At 43.6% G+C, this 16,669-nt stretch overlaps 1 protein-coding gene and 1 long non-coding RNA gene across 2 annotated transcripts in view; one reads left to right on the forward strand and one right to left on the reverse strand.

The window, feature by feature from the left end:
- Positions 1 to 16,669, forward strand: part of LOC310845644 — a 78,120-nt gene that overhangs the window by 21,346 nt on the left and 40,105 nt on the right. The gene's annotated exons all lie outside the window — the stretch shown is intronic.
- Positions 10,957 to 16,669, reverse strand: part of LOC310845629 (putative lysosomal acid lipase/cholesteryl ester hydrolase) — a 40,604-nt gene continuing 34,891 nt past the window's right edge. Inside the window, exon 9 of the mRNA XM_083740935.1 lies at positions 10,957 to 12,129. Coding sequence (XP_083597061.1) covers positions 11,896 to 12,129 — 234 coding nt within the window. The 3' untranslated portion in view covers positions 10,957 to 11,895. The remainder of the gene's footprint in view (positions 12,130 to 16,669) is intronic.

Raw genomic sequence — 16,669 nt, forward strand, 5'->3', positions numbered from 1 at the left:
GTTTCTAAACTTGTCTTAAGCTTGCTTTGCTTCCTGTGCCCACTGCATTTGACTTTGCTATGGTTCTCAAATAGTGTCCATATTCCACTGGGTGGAATCCTAGTCATCGAGGTTATGGGTGAATTAGAAAATGTAATGCTGGTGGGCAACAAAAGAGGTTTAAAGACTGTCTCAAAAATTTTTACACATCACTTGAGAAGACAGGAGAATTAATACCAGTGTACTGGAAGAAGCAAAGATCACCAGTGTTGAAGCAATGATTCTTCAACATCAACTTTGTTGGACTGGTCATGTTGTGCAGATGCTTGATTATCGTCTTCCAAAGCAACTACTCTATTCCAAACTTAAAAATGGAAAGCGTAATGCTGGTGGTCAACAAAAGAGGTTTAAAGACTGTCTCAAGGCAAATTTTTTAAAATGTAGTATAAATACCAACAATTGGGAAAGACTTGACTGCGAGTGGTCCAAGTGGAGAACAGCCTTTACCAAAGGTGTCATGGGCTTTGAAGACACTTGAACTCAGGATGCAAGGGAGAAACGGGCTAAGAGGAAGGCACACTTGGCAAATCCACACCGTGATCAACTCCCATCCGGAAACCAATGTCCCCACTGTGGAAGGACATGTGGATCCAGAATTGGCCTCCACAGTCACTTACTGACTCATTGTTAAAACTGTTTTCATGGAAGACAATCTTACTCGGCTACGAGTGATTGCCAAAGAGTAAGAGAGGTGAACTAGTGCATCACCCTCACCTAAACCAGGTGAACTTGGGGGCAAACCGTAAGAGGGGTCCAGGTGGAAGTCGCTGTCCAGAAGTCAACTGGGGGGGAGATGGGCCATAGAGCTTCCAATGGCAGCCTGGTGATGACTACCTCAGTAGATCTTAGGGAGGCCATAATCCTTGGCAGGGCCCTTGTAGTAAAGTTAGTACAATTCAAGAAGCTGTTCTTTGGTCAAGCAGAGAACAAGGCCTTGTGGGAAATCAGCAAGCCACAAGAATTATGGGAACTAGGTCATGTTGCTTTAACCCGCAGACCAGCAGGCTCCAAGGGTGTAAAATGTTTATTACGGGAGAGGAATTCTCTGGTTAATTTGAAGGTTTGACACCTGGGGTTAAAGTTATGCACATTCACCCAGTGTTGTTATCTGTCCTTTAATTGCCTGAGAATGTGCATCTGCATAAGCTCCACGGAAGGAAGGAAACACCTTTGATCTAGGTTCTGGAGCCTTAATTAGCCCAGCTGTCAAAAGTTAAAATTATTAGCCCACAAGCTGGTCATTGGAGAATTTGAATGTAACCAAGGATTGTGATTGGACCTGGGGGTTCTGGTTCCACATGCAAATTGGGGATAAAAGATCTTGAGAATGGCTGGGAAAGCGCGCTCTGCAACCTCGCCGGGCTGTTAGCAGCCCACCTGGCTACAGTCGTCATCCTCTTTGTGATGGAGATTCCTGTTTGTCTTTGAACGAGGATCATCTGAAGGACTTTGAATTAATCTGATAATTCAGAAGCAGCATGAAGGAATACCCTCTCGCTGTGATTCTGAATTTTCAGAAAGAGTGCAGCTGCATGCATGACAGGTTGTATTTGTAATCCTAGATCCTACAAACAGTTATTTCATCTTATCTGAATTAAGTTTGTTCATTGGCATCCAGCTTCTCATAGTTTCCAGGCACTAATTCAGGCTTTCCATTGCCTTCCTCAGATCAGAGGCAGATGGAAGATGATAGTTTATATGGGAGAAAGGCCCAATTGTACTTTCTGGAATTGACATCTGAATAAACAATTGGTGGCTGAAATCTAACATAGCCAAATCCAAACTTGTTTAAAAGCCCTGTATCTTATTAATAGTACAATATACATAATAGTACTTAAGCATAGTAATCTTTGGTATATGTCTTTCCAAGGTATTACTGTGAAGTAAAATGCTCATTGTTTGGTAATTGGGAAAACATGCAATTCTGTACATTTAACTTGGCTTATTAAAGTCACGCCATTCTATTATTATTCATAACACAGGAAGAGAGATAATTAAAGTGATTTATGATGATGCTGTACTTTGTTTAGTCAGACTAACCTGACAACCTTTGGGACTGTGGGGTTGGGAAGTAGGTATCTAAAGCACAGTAAAGGAATTCTGATGCATGTGATGTGTTGAAAAACAAGCATTTCCATTTCTGCCACTTTTGTTGCAGGAATACATGTTACCCAAATTTATCCCTGCCCAAAAGCTATATGTGAATCCAAGGCTTTTGACTAGGATATGCTTTAAGAACGAAGGACTTTGAATTACCTTATCTCTATCTAGATGTTAGAAGTATTAGTCAGTTATATTCTACAATGTTGTTGTTTTTTCTTAGCTTGTAATCCACAAAAGAAGTGCCTGCTTTTTAAGCATGTTATCCTTATGTTTTTAAAATAAATTTTAAGAAAGAAACTTTTCTTGTTCTGTGTGTCTATCCAGAGGGGATGCCTAACTTCTTGGTTGCGCTCTACCTGAGAATTTCTGTCTGCAAGTATGTGGAAACAACTTGTAGAGTGGGGTAACCAGCAATAACGGGGCACGGCCTTCTCCCTGGGTCTGTGGCTCTGGGTTCCCCGAGACAAAGGGAGTGGTGGCATTACCAGTTCTGTTATGTTCTGATTCTGAAAAATAAAGTGTCTGCCAGCCCTGCTCCAGAAACCTGGCCCAGCCAGAGAGCAAAGGCAGGTGAGGGAGGGGCGAGTGGCTGGGGACCTTTACCACAGCCCTGTTCAAAAATTTCAGCCCTCTGTCATTCCTCTGACAGGAGGTTAAAATAGATGTACAGTCGTACCTCAGCTCCCAAACACCTTGGGAGTCAAACTTTTTGGTTCCTGAATGATTGAAAACCGGAAGTGAGTGTTCTAGTTTTCGAATGTTATTTCGAAAGTTGAATGCCTGACGGGGCTTCTGTGGCTTCCAATTCTGCAGCCAATCAGAAGCAGTGCTTTGGAAGGCAAGTCAAATGTTTCAGAAGTCAAACGGACTTCCGGAATGGATTCTGTTCAACTTCTGAGGCACAACTCTACACAAAATGGCTGAGCCAAAGTCCACCTATAGTTGTAATCAATAAAATTGTGTCCATTTTTTATGTGTGTGTATAATATTTATTAGTTTTTAATTACAATAATCCAATAAGAGCCACATTATCACAATTCCAAATTACAATACAATTTTAAAAGTCAATTATTCAAATACAGAATTAAACAGTTTTGGGTGATGTCCCGTGTGCTGGACTTCAAGGTAAAAAGTTCTTCTTTCTATCTGCTTCCATAATCTTGATTAGTCCAATTACAACAGTTCTGGTCTCCATCCTTTATTTAACAGCCACTGATTTCATAACTTTCATTCGTAATTGCATATTTAATAAATTTTATTTCCGCAAGCGGAGTTTATGTCCTGTAAATTTCTGTGTGAGATGTTAAGCTTCCATCTGTTTCTTCATTCTTCTTGTTGTAATCCAGTAATACAGCATCTCTGCTTCCACTTTTCATTGCGTCACACGCTATTTTGTTTGTCAAAGTCTAACAAAAGGTCTGGTATCGAGCCATAGCCCTGGGCAGGTCTCCAACTTATCTTTCTCATCCAACACTCAGCCACTAACAATCTGGCGCCCCACCAAATCTATGGGTAGATCTTCAAAAGTATAGCCCTAATTGTGATTCAGTGGAAGCCTAGCACTTTAAAACATATCAATATGTTGCTTGCTTTTTTAAAAAAAAAAACCACAGTATTTCCAACATTCCAATAACAAACAAATATACTTTTTGCTCTGCCGAGCTTGTGACTTGACTCGCGATGGGACGAGTGAGGCTGGGAGGCTGGCGCCACAGCAATTTACGCTGCCATACACGCCCCCTCGAAGGCACCTGGTTGGGTGCCTGTCAGTGGGCGTGGGCGCCAGCCAGGTGAGTGGGAGGCAGGGGGCTAACGCCCCCTGCTTGAGGTGGAGACCGGCTCCCGCCCACAACCACTCTCCTCTTTTGCAGGAGGAGAGTCTTTTTTGACTTCTGATCTTTGTATCCTTATAATCAACTCTGTCTCTTTGGTCTAAAAAGTTTTTAAAATTTTCATTGCAGGGTTTTTCAGTCCTGATAGTGTCTTCACATTTTGACAGTAATTATTCATATACCAAATAAATTTATTCCAGTCTCTTTGGGGCTTCCGGTTCAAGATGGCGATGAGGTAAGACGCATTTGCCGGAGCTCATTTTTAATCCTCCCTAAATTTGTGTTGTGGCTCCCAGCCTTTCAAGTTCTTGCTGAAGATTGTACCAGGGTGTTGGAGTCCATGCTAGGAGTTCACATTGCCGATAACTGTAAAGCCTGCATCGTAAATCAGCTTTAATGAGCAGATAATTGTATTCTCCGGCAGCCTTGGAAGCAGCCTTCGACTCACTGGTTTTCCGCCAGCTCACACTCAGTTGTATTTTTATTACCTTTTATTACCTTTTAATCACTGCTATTTTAAACGACTCATAACGATGGGTCAAGGCAAACGCCTAAGGGACTGTGACGAGGCTTTGCCCTCCCCAAGAGCCAAACAACCAAAAACCGACCCCCCCGTGTCTGGCAAATGGAGTGGCCCCACTGAACACTGCTATAGGGTGAAAACTCAGAACCGTTTCTACCCACTAATGTCCCCAGAAACAACGTCAACACCAGAGGAATTGTTTTCACCTCAGATTAAATCTGCAAACGGCAAGCTTGGAGGAGGAGAGAGTGTCCCACTGAAGGTGGTACAAGACACCGGAACTGAGGACTGCGCAAGACAAGAACAACATGAACATCTCCATCTTGTGGTCAGAACCCTAAATTGCATATTCAAGAAGATTGATGTGCTATCCTCCCAGCTATGTAACCTCGGGCAGAAAATTGATAACTTCCGGTTAAAGTCTAAGCCAACTGTAGATACGGGGGAATTGAAGTTCCAGAGAACCTTACCCTCAATCAAAAAAGGAAGTGTGATTCCTAAATATAGACCAAATCCTGCACTGAAACATCAAGCATTGTCCCTGCAACCCAAGAAAATCTGCCTAAACATCTGGGCAGGGTCAGCAAGGTGGCTCACTCTGGGTGGGGTCAAAAAGCATCTAAGCAATCTCCTAAACATAGAAACCACACAATGCGATCTCATTGCAGTATTACCTTTGAACCAGCACTTCAGGCCACAGAAAGTGATGCTTGCGTTTTACTCTCCAAGGATCCCTTCAGTTATCATCAGGCAGAAATCACTCTTGGCTAGGTATGATATCACCCCAACAAGAGTTTTCATGGACAGTAAGATCCACCCCCTTCTGCTCGCCGGTCACGGCAAGGAGCAGACTCTGTCGGAGAGGTCGGGAGCACCTCGGGACATCGAGCCTCCTCTCCCGGAGGATACCCATCTGCACTGAAACTGGACTTACTCTACGCCCTCACGAGCTCTAAAGAAACCCACCGGCGCAAGTAATCTTCTGACCCCGCCGGAGGAAAGAGAGCTTTTAGCCACCTTTGGCGACCTCCCACCAAGGGAACAACAAGAAATAATTGATAGACTAGAAGTACTTAATCATCAGCTCATATATGTCCAGAAGAACGGAAAAGCCCTGCTCACTTCTCAGGATAATCCTGTCAGCTCTTCGGAGCCGTGTTTTAAGGAAGCAGGAAGTCTTCCTTACCTTAGTTCAGTTCCTAAACCCATGCCTCCCCCACTTGAGGGCAAAACCCACCGATTCCAGTCTCTTTGAATTTTTTGGTCATCTTGGTTCTGGATTCTACTGGTTAGCTTGGCTAATTTCACATAGTCCATCATATTCATCTGCCACTCCTCAATCGTTAGTAATTCCTGCAATTTCCGCTTTGGGGCTAATAAGGTTCACCACTGTCGTGGCGTACATAAATAATCTTTTATCTACCTTTGCAATTTCCTCTCCCATCAAACCCAGCAAAAATGCTTCTGTTTTTTTGGGGAAGGTATATCTAAACATCTTTTTTAACTCATTGTAGATCAGTTCCCCAAATGCTTTTACTTTATCACAAGTCCACCACATATAATAAAATCTCCATCTTTCTCTTTACATTTCTTTGCCTTAGCCTTTACCGATTTAACATTTATCCTAAAATAGGGTTACCAGATGTCCCCAGTTCCTGGGGACAGTCCCCAGATTCACCAATCTGTCCCTGGACAAAATCTGTCCCCGGAATGTCCCTAGATTTTAATTAATGTCCCCAGATTTATGCCTGGGGACTTCCGGTGAGGCAACATGTTGAGCGCCATGGCAGCAAGCAGCACTGGAGGACCCGGCCACGTCAAAGTTCCAGCCAGCCAATCCGCTGACGGGGGGGGGGGCTATTTAAACAGAGGTGCGAGCCAGAGAGCTTCCTTCTGGCTTGCTTCCTCGATCAACATTTGCCCCAAACTTGTGCAGAGCTGCCCGTAGCAGAAGAGCCCACAGTGTTCTTCTGCCATGGGCTCTGTGTGCCCAAGTTGGGGGGGGGGACGAGCGAGGCACTGAGGTGGTGAAGAAGAGGAGGAGAAGCATAGAAAAGAGCTGTGCCGTATTGCGAGAGAGAGGAGAGAGAGAGAGAGAGAGAGAGAGAGAGAGAGAGAGAGTGTGACGGAGTGCGGCTGTGGCTTCTCCTCACAGGAACAAAGAGGTACGAAAGTGAAGGCTGGGGGGGGGGACAGGGGGAGGAAGGAAGGCAGGCGGGTAGGCTCCTTTGCTTTCTCTCCCTCCTCTCCCTCCAATGGCCACTGCGGAGATGGTCAGTTTAACAGGGGGTGAGGAAGGTGCCTTGTCCCTGCAGCAAGTGACAAAAATGGTTTTAAATGTTTTAAGTGCTTTTAATTTGCTGCACCTTAAATGGTGGGTTTTTTATAATATTATATTATTTTATTATTTTATTTCTGCTTGGGGTGGGATAAGTATTTAGTCAGGGTGGGGAGTAGTTTAATTTAACATAATTGTTTATTGCTTTATTTTTATTTTTTATTCTGTTAAATTACTATATAGTTTGTATTTTGCTTTTTAAGGGGAAGGGTCAGGGCTGCCTGGGAGTGGGCCTCAGCCAAAAGAATGGCTGGGGCAAGTTCCACAGGGGGGCATGTATTGGGACACCCGATCTCCGTGATCACGGGCAGGAGGAGGAGTTATGCTAAGACCAGATCATGTCATTACCGAGGAGGCAGGTTTAGTCGTTGATTGTCCTAACCGGAAGGATACTGGAATCAGCAAGGGAAACCCACATTACCTGAAAGTGTTGCTGTGCAATGCCAGGTCAATGATGAATAAAACCACTGCCATCCACGACCTGATTGTGGATGGAGGATTTGACCTGGCATGTGTGGCAGAGACCTGGTTGGATGAAGCACAACCTGTCCCTGCCACTGCTTGCCCACCAGGTTTCTCTTATGCACACCAACCCAGGTCAGGTGGGCGGGGAGGGGGGGGGTCGCAGTGATTTTTAGGAAGTCATTAGTCTGCACCAAAAAGGATATACCAAGAGCTCTGGCCAAAAGTTTCAATATAAGGAATAATTCCCACTCGAGAGTTGAAAAGAAAAACGTGTATATTCTGCTAAGAATAACAGTTTTAAACTAATAGTAAATTTAAACACAACGTGTAAGTGCGACAGTTTTAAGATAATGGTAAATTTAAATACAACGTTTAAGTGCAGAAATAATGTAGTTTCAAATATGCAGTGATATAGTATAAAGGTACATAAAATACCAGTACACAACAATTGTTTTATACAAATCTCAATGGCAGTCAAAAAGAGTCCATATTATATAAAATCAGAATAAAGAATAAAGAATCAAATAGGACCAAAAAGAAGTATCCGGAATGTGAATCAGATGTACGACTCAGTAGTGGTGACCAGGACAGGGCCCTGTTTCGGAGTAAACGCCTTCTTCAGCTGGTAATATCAAATAATATGTCAAAATAGATCAAGGTTCTTCAATACCATAGATCATAAATATAATAAAGTATATACATTCTAAAGTGTATTAACACATATCATGATATTTGGTTCCATACCTCGGTTTTTTGAGGACTATAAATCTGTTGGAAGTCTATATCATTCAATTCTTTTATGTTTCTTTTTCAACATGCATCTAGAAATGAGAATTTACAAGAGTTATTATTTCCAGTCAAATTGTTTGTGAAAAACGGACATCAGATGAGTCTGCACCAGGCATCCTATTGGGAAGACCCAGTTTTTTGAGTGCATGTTCTGGAAGCTGGGCAATAGGGGCAGTACAAGATTCCTCATGGTGTACCGACCTCCCCGCTGCACCAAGGATTCCATGCCCTAGCTGCTTCAGGTCATGGCGGATATGCTCCTGGAGACACCTAGTTTGGTTGTCCAGGGGGATTTTAATATCCATGCCGACACAACCTTAGAAGGGGCCGCTCAGGACTTCATGGAAAGCATGGCCTCCATGGGGATGTCCCTGAATAAGTTTGGTCCAACTCATAGCCACGGACATGCCTTAGACTTGGTGTTTACCTCTACGGATATTGGTGATCTGACACTAACTAAAAGCGAAACAAAAGAAGTCCGCCATGGTCAGATCACTTCCTGGTGCAACTGGACTTCTCCACGACCCTTCCCCTCTGCAGGGAGGTGGGACCGATTCAGATGGTCTGCCCCTGCTACTTAATGGATCCAATTGGCTTCCAGATAGTGGTAGGGGATGTTTTATCCCAAGTTGATGGCCTTTCAGCTGATTCCCTCATGGCCCGCTGAAATGCAGAATTAACCAGGGCTATTGAGTGTCTGGGGACGCAGGTGGCGCTGTGGGTTAAAGCCTCAGCGCCTAGGACTTGCCGATCGAAAGGTCGGCGGTTCGAATCCCTGCGGCGGGGTGCGCTCCCGCTGCTCGGTCCCAGCGCCTGCCAACCTAGCAGTTCGAAAGCACCTCCGGGTGCAAGTAGATAAATAGGGACCGCTTACTGGCGGGAAGGTAAACGGCGTTTCCGTGTGCGGCTCTGGCTCGCCAGATGCAGCTTTGTCACACTGGCCACGTGACCCGGAAGTGTCTCCGGACAGCGCTGGCCCCTGGCCTCTTGAGTGAGATGGGCACACAACCCCAGAGTCTGTCAAGACTGGCCCGTACGGGCAGGGGTACCTTTACCTTTTATTGAGTGTCTGGCTCCGAAGCGCCTTCTCCGATTGCATGGAGCCCAGACAGCCCCGTGGTTTTCCCCGGAGCTGAGGATGATGAAACAATCGTTGAGACGGCTAGAGTGCCGGTGGCGGAAAACTCATTCTGAATCAGACCAGACACGGGCTAGAGCTCAACATCGAGCCTACCAAGTGGCAATGGCGACGGCAAAGAGGGCCTTCTTCGCCGCCTCTATTGCATCTGCAGAAAACAGCAGCAGGAGACTTTTTCAGGTGGTTCGCAATCTATAGGAACCACCTGCACCACCGGGGCCTGGTAGGGACCCCAAGATCTCCTGCAATGCTTTTGCAAAGTTTTTTGCAGATAAAGTCTCTCAGATTCAGAAGGAGGTAGACTCCACCGTGGGAGCTGGGCCAGGGCGGGAGAGTGCTAGAGTTCTGTCTAGTCTTGTTACATGGGATCAGTTCCAATCTGTTACCTCCGAGGATGTGGACAGGCTGCTTGGAAAAGTGAAACCGACCACCTGTCTCCTTGATCCTTGCTCATCCTGGCGGATAAAAGCAAGCCGGGAAGGGCTGGGCGATGGGCTCTGCAGGGTGGAGAATGCTTCCCTCTGTGAGGGAGCCTTCCCAAACCTGCTGAAAGAGGTGGTTATTAAACAGCTTCTTAAAAAAAATATTTAGACCCAGCCAATATGGCCAACTATCGCCCAGTCTCAAATCTACCATTCTTGGGCAAGGTGATTGAGCGGGTCGTTGCCAAACAACTCCAAGCATGCCTGGAGGATGCGGACCATTTGGATCCCTTCCAATCGGGATTCAGGCCTCACCATGGGACTGAAACTGCCTTGGTTGTGCTGGTTGATGATCTCCGGTGGGCTAGGGACAAAGGTGAGAGCTGTTTCCTAGTTCTGCTGGATCACTCATGAGTTGACATTTTTTGTAATTTGGACGTATTTAGGTCATATTGAATGAACTAAAAAAATCCTCATGCAGAAATAAACTAGGTTCATTTTCTTATTGAATTCTTTGCATCCCTCAGGTCTGAATACTGAAATGGATTATAGCTGCTTTTTGTGAATGTGTACTAATGTTTATATGTAGAACACCTGAGCATGGTCTAAGTTTGTTTTATCTCTGTAGGACAAGTGGATTACTTTGGGGGGGGGGGAATTGTATCTGTGGACTGCTATTACTTTAGATCTGAAAATTGATTACATTTATGTATGAGTTTGCATGTATAACATCTGAGCATAGATTGCTTTACTTCTGTTGTGCCATATGGGTCACTTTAAGAAAGAAATTTTGTATCTGTGGATTGCCAACACCTGTTACTCAAACCGATATTGTGCTTGTCCATATAATCCTGCTTTGTAGCAGTCACTGCTTACTGCACCACTACTATGCTATCAGATCCACTATCCTGTAATATTACATATGGTATATACAATTGTTTATGGTTTTCTATATTATTTTTGCTGTAAAAATATGTGAGATTACAATGTTGTATTTATTTGCATTACCTAGAGCCTGTTCTACTGATGAAGCCTAGAATGGTGAAACAAGGTTAATATTCCAGAAATCCTTGTCTTAGACTCTGTGAAAGGATTCTGTGGAACTGTAACAACCCTTCATGTGGATTATTGGACTCTATGAACAAACAGGTGGAATACATGTATGAACCTTATGCATGAACTGACTAGAGAAGGAACTGATCCACTGGGTCTTCTGCTTTTTTCCGTTGAACTTTATGAGACTTCCGTTGAAATCTACAATTTGATACAATGAATATTATACCTTATTTATTCAAAAGTACAGCTGGTTATGTCTTGTGTGTTTATTGATTACTGTTACACATGGAGCTTTGCAAGTCATCACAAGCACCTGATTGTGCATAAAGTAAAACAAATAAAATTGATCACCTCACATCATTGTGACATCAGGTGATTGAAAGTTGGAGATAACATTCCAGCCTGCTGATGAGATCCACCCCCCCCCCACTGCTCTACACTGAGTGGCAGAAGTTCTCCAGGGTTTCCAAAGTGTCTCTTTCCTGCCCCTCCCTGGAGATACTACAGGTAGAACATGGAACCTCCCTGGGGTGAAGCAAGTGCTCTACTACTGAGCTAAGGTCCACCAAGGACAGTAGTCTAATACATCCTGAGAATCAGCATTCCAGCAACTAGGAGCTGACATCAGTGCAGGTATTGAAAGTCACTTCCAATTGTGCTTGGTCTCAAGGTGCCAGTCTTCCAGTAAGTGTGACATACCAAGTTGCTTTCATTTACTGTTTTGGAACATCTGAATGTCTTCCTAATTCTGTGATGGGCAGTGGGGGTGGCATTCAACTTAGTCATGTTCATTAATTTCAACAGATCTACTCTGCATAAAACTTAGTTCAATACCACCCAAAGCATGTTTTCATATTGCCAATTCCACAGATGTTAGCAAAGAACTTGTCTCCACCCCACACTGCAAAACAAAGTTTGGGAAGATCAGAGTTCCTTTCTTCATGACTACTGTTTTTAGAAGTCACTTGAGTTATGTCTCAACACCTCCATTAAAAATGCATGGATTTAAATAATGATAATCAGTTCAAAAATGTTATTTCCAAAGGGATTATTTTGTGTGAACAAACATAGGGAATTTTCCCCAAGGTGAATTAAAAAAAAAAAAGGAGTAGTTATAGTTGTTGTCGTTGTCATCATCATCATAGACTGATGGTGATGGTTTCTTGGAGGACTATTTCAGGATCCCAAACTCACTCATAATTCTGCATAAACTCAATTATCTCTACATACAAGCGCTGTAGAGCATCAAGGCCCAAGAAGAAATCTGTGTGTTGCCAGTCAGGAATCATCTTGTGGTAAACTAAGTTTGAGACCTGAGGCAACCACCGGGCAATATTCTTTGGGGTTGAAACCCAGTCATTCCCACCATTCCAGAGAGCTGTTGGAGCAGTCATTTTTTTAATATCATAGGAAGGTGCTGTTTCCTAAAAGAGAGGGGGAAATAACAGGTTAAAAAATAGTTTGTAAGTTAGGACTTTGCAGAAACTTCATGATCAAAGCAAACACACACACACACACGTTATGGGGAATATAAGTTGAGCTGTTAATGTGCATAACAACTGGACGTTGTGCAGATTTGCAAGGCATCATAGAGAATGTGCACATCATCCATGAAGAGGAAATTGTGCACTTTCCTGGTTAATATACATAGTCTCCAACCAGCTTTGGACAATTCCTTGAAATCACTTGAAATTGTGAACACATTCCTTCCACAGGTTGCACCAGCATCCATTTACAGTTTCGGGCTTGATGGCATCCACTGCCTGCTCAATGCAAAATGATGCAAAATAAAAAAATTCCTTCCAGTAGGACCTTAGAGACCAATTAAGTTAGTTATTGGTATGAGCTTTCGTGTGCATGCACACTTCTTCAGATACACTGAAACAGAAGTCACCAGACCCTTCTATATAGTGAGAAGGTGGGGAGGGGTATTACTCAGAAGGGTGGTGGGAATGGGTGATTGGCTGACAGGTGTGGTAAATCAGTTGATGACTGTTAATGACTGCAGTTAGTCTTACAGGAAAAAGCAAGGGATGAGATGGCTAAAAATAGCTTTATCATGTATAATGAGATAAGAATCCAATGTCTCTATTCAGACCAGGTCTCTCTGTGGTTTTAAGTTTGGTAATAAGTTATAATTCAGCAACTTCTCTTTCCAGTCTATTTCTGAAATTCTTTTGTAATATGACAGCTACTTTGAGATCTTGTATAGAATGTCCTGGGAGATTGAAGTGTTCTCCTATTGGTTTCTCTGCCTTGTGATTCCTGATGTCAGATTTATGTCCATTTACCCTTTGGTTTGGTCTGTTTGTCCAATATAGAGAGCTGAAGGGCACTGTTGGCATTTGATAGCATACACAATGTTAGAAGATGAGCAATTACATAGTCCTGAGATGGTATGTTTGATGTTGTTGGGGCCAGTAATGGTGTTGTCCAGGTGCAAAGTTGGCATCTGGGTTTATTGCAGGGTCTGGTACCAGTGTCCATGTTAAGTCTTGTTGCTGTATTATTATGGGTGAGAAGTTGTTTAAGATTGGGTGGTTGTCTGTAAGCAATGAAAGGTCTTCTTCCCAGAGCTTGAGAAAGAGAACTATCATTATCTAGGAGAGGTTATAGATCTCTGAGGATGCGTTGAACTGTTTTAACTTGGGAGCTGTATGTGATTACTAGTAGTGTTCTGTTATTTTCTTTTTTGAGTCTGTCTTGCATCAAGTTTTCTATGGGTCTGCCTCTGTTGATCTGTTGTTTAACTTCATCAGGCAGATATTCTAGTTCTAAAATGGTTTGCTGTGGATCTCTTCGGTGAGAATCTCTGTTTGTAGAGTTGGAGCAGATGTGGCTGTGATGTAGGGCCTGGCTATATACAATGGATTGTTTGGGATGTTTGGGATGGTAGCTAGAAGCATGTAGATATGTTTGTTGGTCAGTTGATTTATAGTATAAGGTGGTATCCATACACCCATCTTGTATTTTTATAGTAGTGTCCAAAAAATGTATTTATTGCATAGATTGGTTCATAGTTATGTTGATGGTGGGGTGAAAGCCATTGAATGTCTGGTGGAAGGTGTCCAGGGTCTGTTGACCATGTGTCCAGATAATAAAAATATCGTTAATGTATTGCAGGTACAAGAGAAGCTTGAGTGGGTAGGAGGTTAGGAAACGTTGTTCCAAATCTGCCATGAAGATGTTGACATACTGTGGGGCCCATTGCTGTGCCACTGATATGGAGGAACATGTCATCACCAAATTTGAAGTGGTTGTGGGTAAGGACAAAATGGCAGAGTTTGGTAGCAAAATCCACTGTGATTTTATCTGAAATGGTGTTCCTTATGGCTTGCAAACCATCATTGTGTGGGATGTTGGTATAAAGAGATTCCACATCCATAGTGGCTAGTATAGTATTGTTAAGAAGATTATTCAAAAATTGTATTTTCCTCAGAAAATCTGTGGTGTCATGTACGTAGCTGGGAGCACTGATGGCATACGGTTTCAGAAAAGAGTCCATATAACCGGAAACACCCACTGTAATAGTGCCAGTACCTGAGATGATGGGGTGTCCTGGATTTCCTGGTTTGTGTATTTTAGGTAGAAGATAGAAAGTTCCTGGTCTAGGTTCCACTGGTGTGTTAGTCCAATTTTATGTAAAAGGCTGTACTGGAAAGTTGTCTGTGAGCCTCCTGGATATAATCAGTTTTGTTCATGGTGATGACAGCTCCACCCTTCTCCGCCTCTTTAATCATAATGTCTGGGTTCTTCCTGATGTTATCTATGGCTCTCCTTTCAGCATGGTTAAGATTCTGTTGTAAGCAATGGTGTTTTCTGGTCACATCCGTTTGGATTCTGTGGCAGAAGGAATTGATGTACAGATCTAGTGTGGTATTGCATTCATCAGGAGGAGTCCATCTGGAGTCCCTTTTTGTGTAGCATTTATTCGGTGGTAGCTGGTGGTCAATGTTCTGTTCATTAATGTGTTGGGAAGGTGGTGGTTGTTCCCCAGTAGGCTGAGAGATGTTGTGTTGTGGAGATGTTGTTTGTTCTACTTTGTCTTGTCCTTGTGTGTGTTGAAAGTACTCCTTCAGGTGTAAACAGCAGAAAAATGCTTCCAAGTCTCTTCAGAACTGAATCATGTGTGGGGATTTGGCAGGGCAGAATGATAGTCCGTGTGAAAGGGCTGAATCATAGAATCATAGAGTTGGAAGAGACCACAAGGGCCATCGAGTCCAACCCCCTGCCAAGCAGGAGACACCATCAGAGCACTCCTGACATATGGTTGTCAAGCCTCTGCTTAAAGACCTCCAAAGAAGGAGACTCCACCACACTCCTTGGCAGCAAATTCCACTGTCGAACAGCTCTTACTGTCAGGAAGTTCTTCCTAATGTTTAGGTGGAATCTTCTTTCTTGTTGTTTGGAACCATTGCTCCGTGTCCGCTTCTCTGGAGCAGCAGAAAACAACCTTTCTCCCTCCTCTATGTGACATCCTTTTATATATTTGAACATGGCTATCATATCACCCCTTAACCTCCTCTTCTCCAGGCTAAACATGCCCAGCTCCCTTAGCCGTTTCTCATAAGGCATCGTTTCTAGGCCTTTGACCATTTTGGTTGCCCTCCTCTGGAAACGTTCCAGTTTGTCAGTGTCCTTCTTGAACTGTGGTGCCCAGAACTGGACACAATACTCCAGGTGAGGTGTGATCAGAGCAGAATACAGTGGCACTATTACTTCCCTTGATCTAGATGCTATACTCCTATTGATGCAGCCCAGAATTGCATTGGCTTTTTTAGCTGCCGTGTCACACTGTTGGCTCATGTCAAGTTTGTGGTCAACCAAGACTCCTAGCTCCTTTTCACATGTACTGCTCTCAAGCCAGGTGTCACCCATCTTGTATTTGTGCCTCTCATTTTTTTTGCCCAAGTGCAATACTTTACATTTCTCCCTGTTAAAATTCATCTTGTTTGTTTTGGCCCAGTTCTCTAATCTGTCAAGGTCATTTTGAAGTGTGATCCTGTCCTCTGGGGTGTTAGCCACCCCTCCCAGTTTGGTGTCATCTGCAAATTTGATCAGGATGCCCTTGAGTCCATCATCCAAGTCGTTGATAAAGATGTTGAATAAGACCGGGCCCAAGACAGCACCCTGTGGCACCCCACTAGTCACTCTTCTCCAGGATGAAGAGGAACCATTGATGAGCACCCTTTGGGTTCGGTCAGTCAGCCAGTTACAAATCCACTGAGTGGTAGCATAGTCAAGACTGCATTTTACCAGCTTCTTTACAAGAATATCATGGGGCACCTTGTCAAATGCCTTGCTGAAATCAAGGTAGGCTACATCCACTGCGTTCCCTTCATCTACCAGGCTTGTAATTCTGTCAAAAAACGAGATCAGGTTAGTCTGACATGACTTATTTTTCAGAAATCCATGCTGACTATTGGTGATCACAGCATTCCTTTCTAGGTGCTCACAGACTGTTTGCTTAATGATCTGCTCCAGAATCTTCCCTGGTATTGATGTCAGACTGACTGGGCGGTAATTATTTGGGTCCTCTCTTTTCCCCTTTTTGAAAATAGGGACAACATTTGCCCTCCTCCAGTCTGCCGGGAATTCGCCTGTTCTCCAGGAATTCTCAAAGATGACTGCCAGTGGTTCTGAGATCACATCTGCCAGTTCTTTTAATACTCTTGGATGCAGTTCATCTGGCCCTGGAGACTTGAATACATCTAGACTAGCCAAGTATTCTTGTACTATCTCCTTAGTTATTCTGGGCTCTGTTTCCTCTGCTGAATCATTTGCTCCAAATTCTTCAGGTCGGGCAATGTTTTCTTTATCGGAGAAGACTGAGGCAAAAAAGGCATTGAGGAGTTCAGCCCTTTCTGTGTCCCCTGTTTGCATTTCACCATCTTCTCCTCTGAGTGACCCCACTGTTTCTTTGTTCTTCCTTTTGCTACGAACATACCCATAAAAGCCTTTTTT

The sequence above is a fragment of the Podarcis gaigeae genome, assembly GCF_964106915.1.
Source record: "Podarcis gaigeae genome assembly, chromosome: 5".
In the NCBI taxonomy this organism is placed as follows: domain Eukaryota; kingdom Metazoa; phylum Chordata; class Lepidosauria; order Squamata; family Lacertidae; genus Podarcis; species Podarcis gaigeae.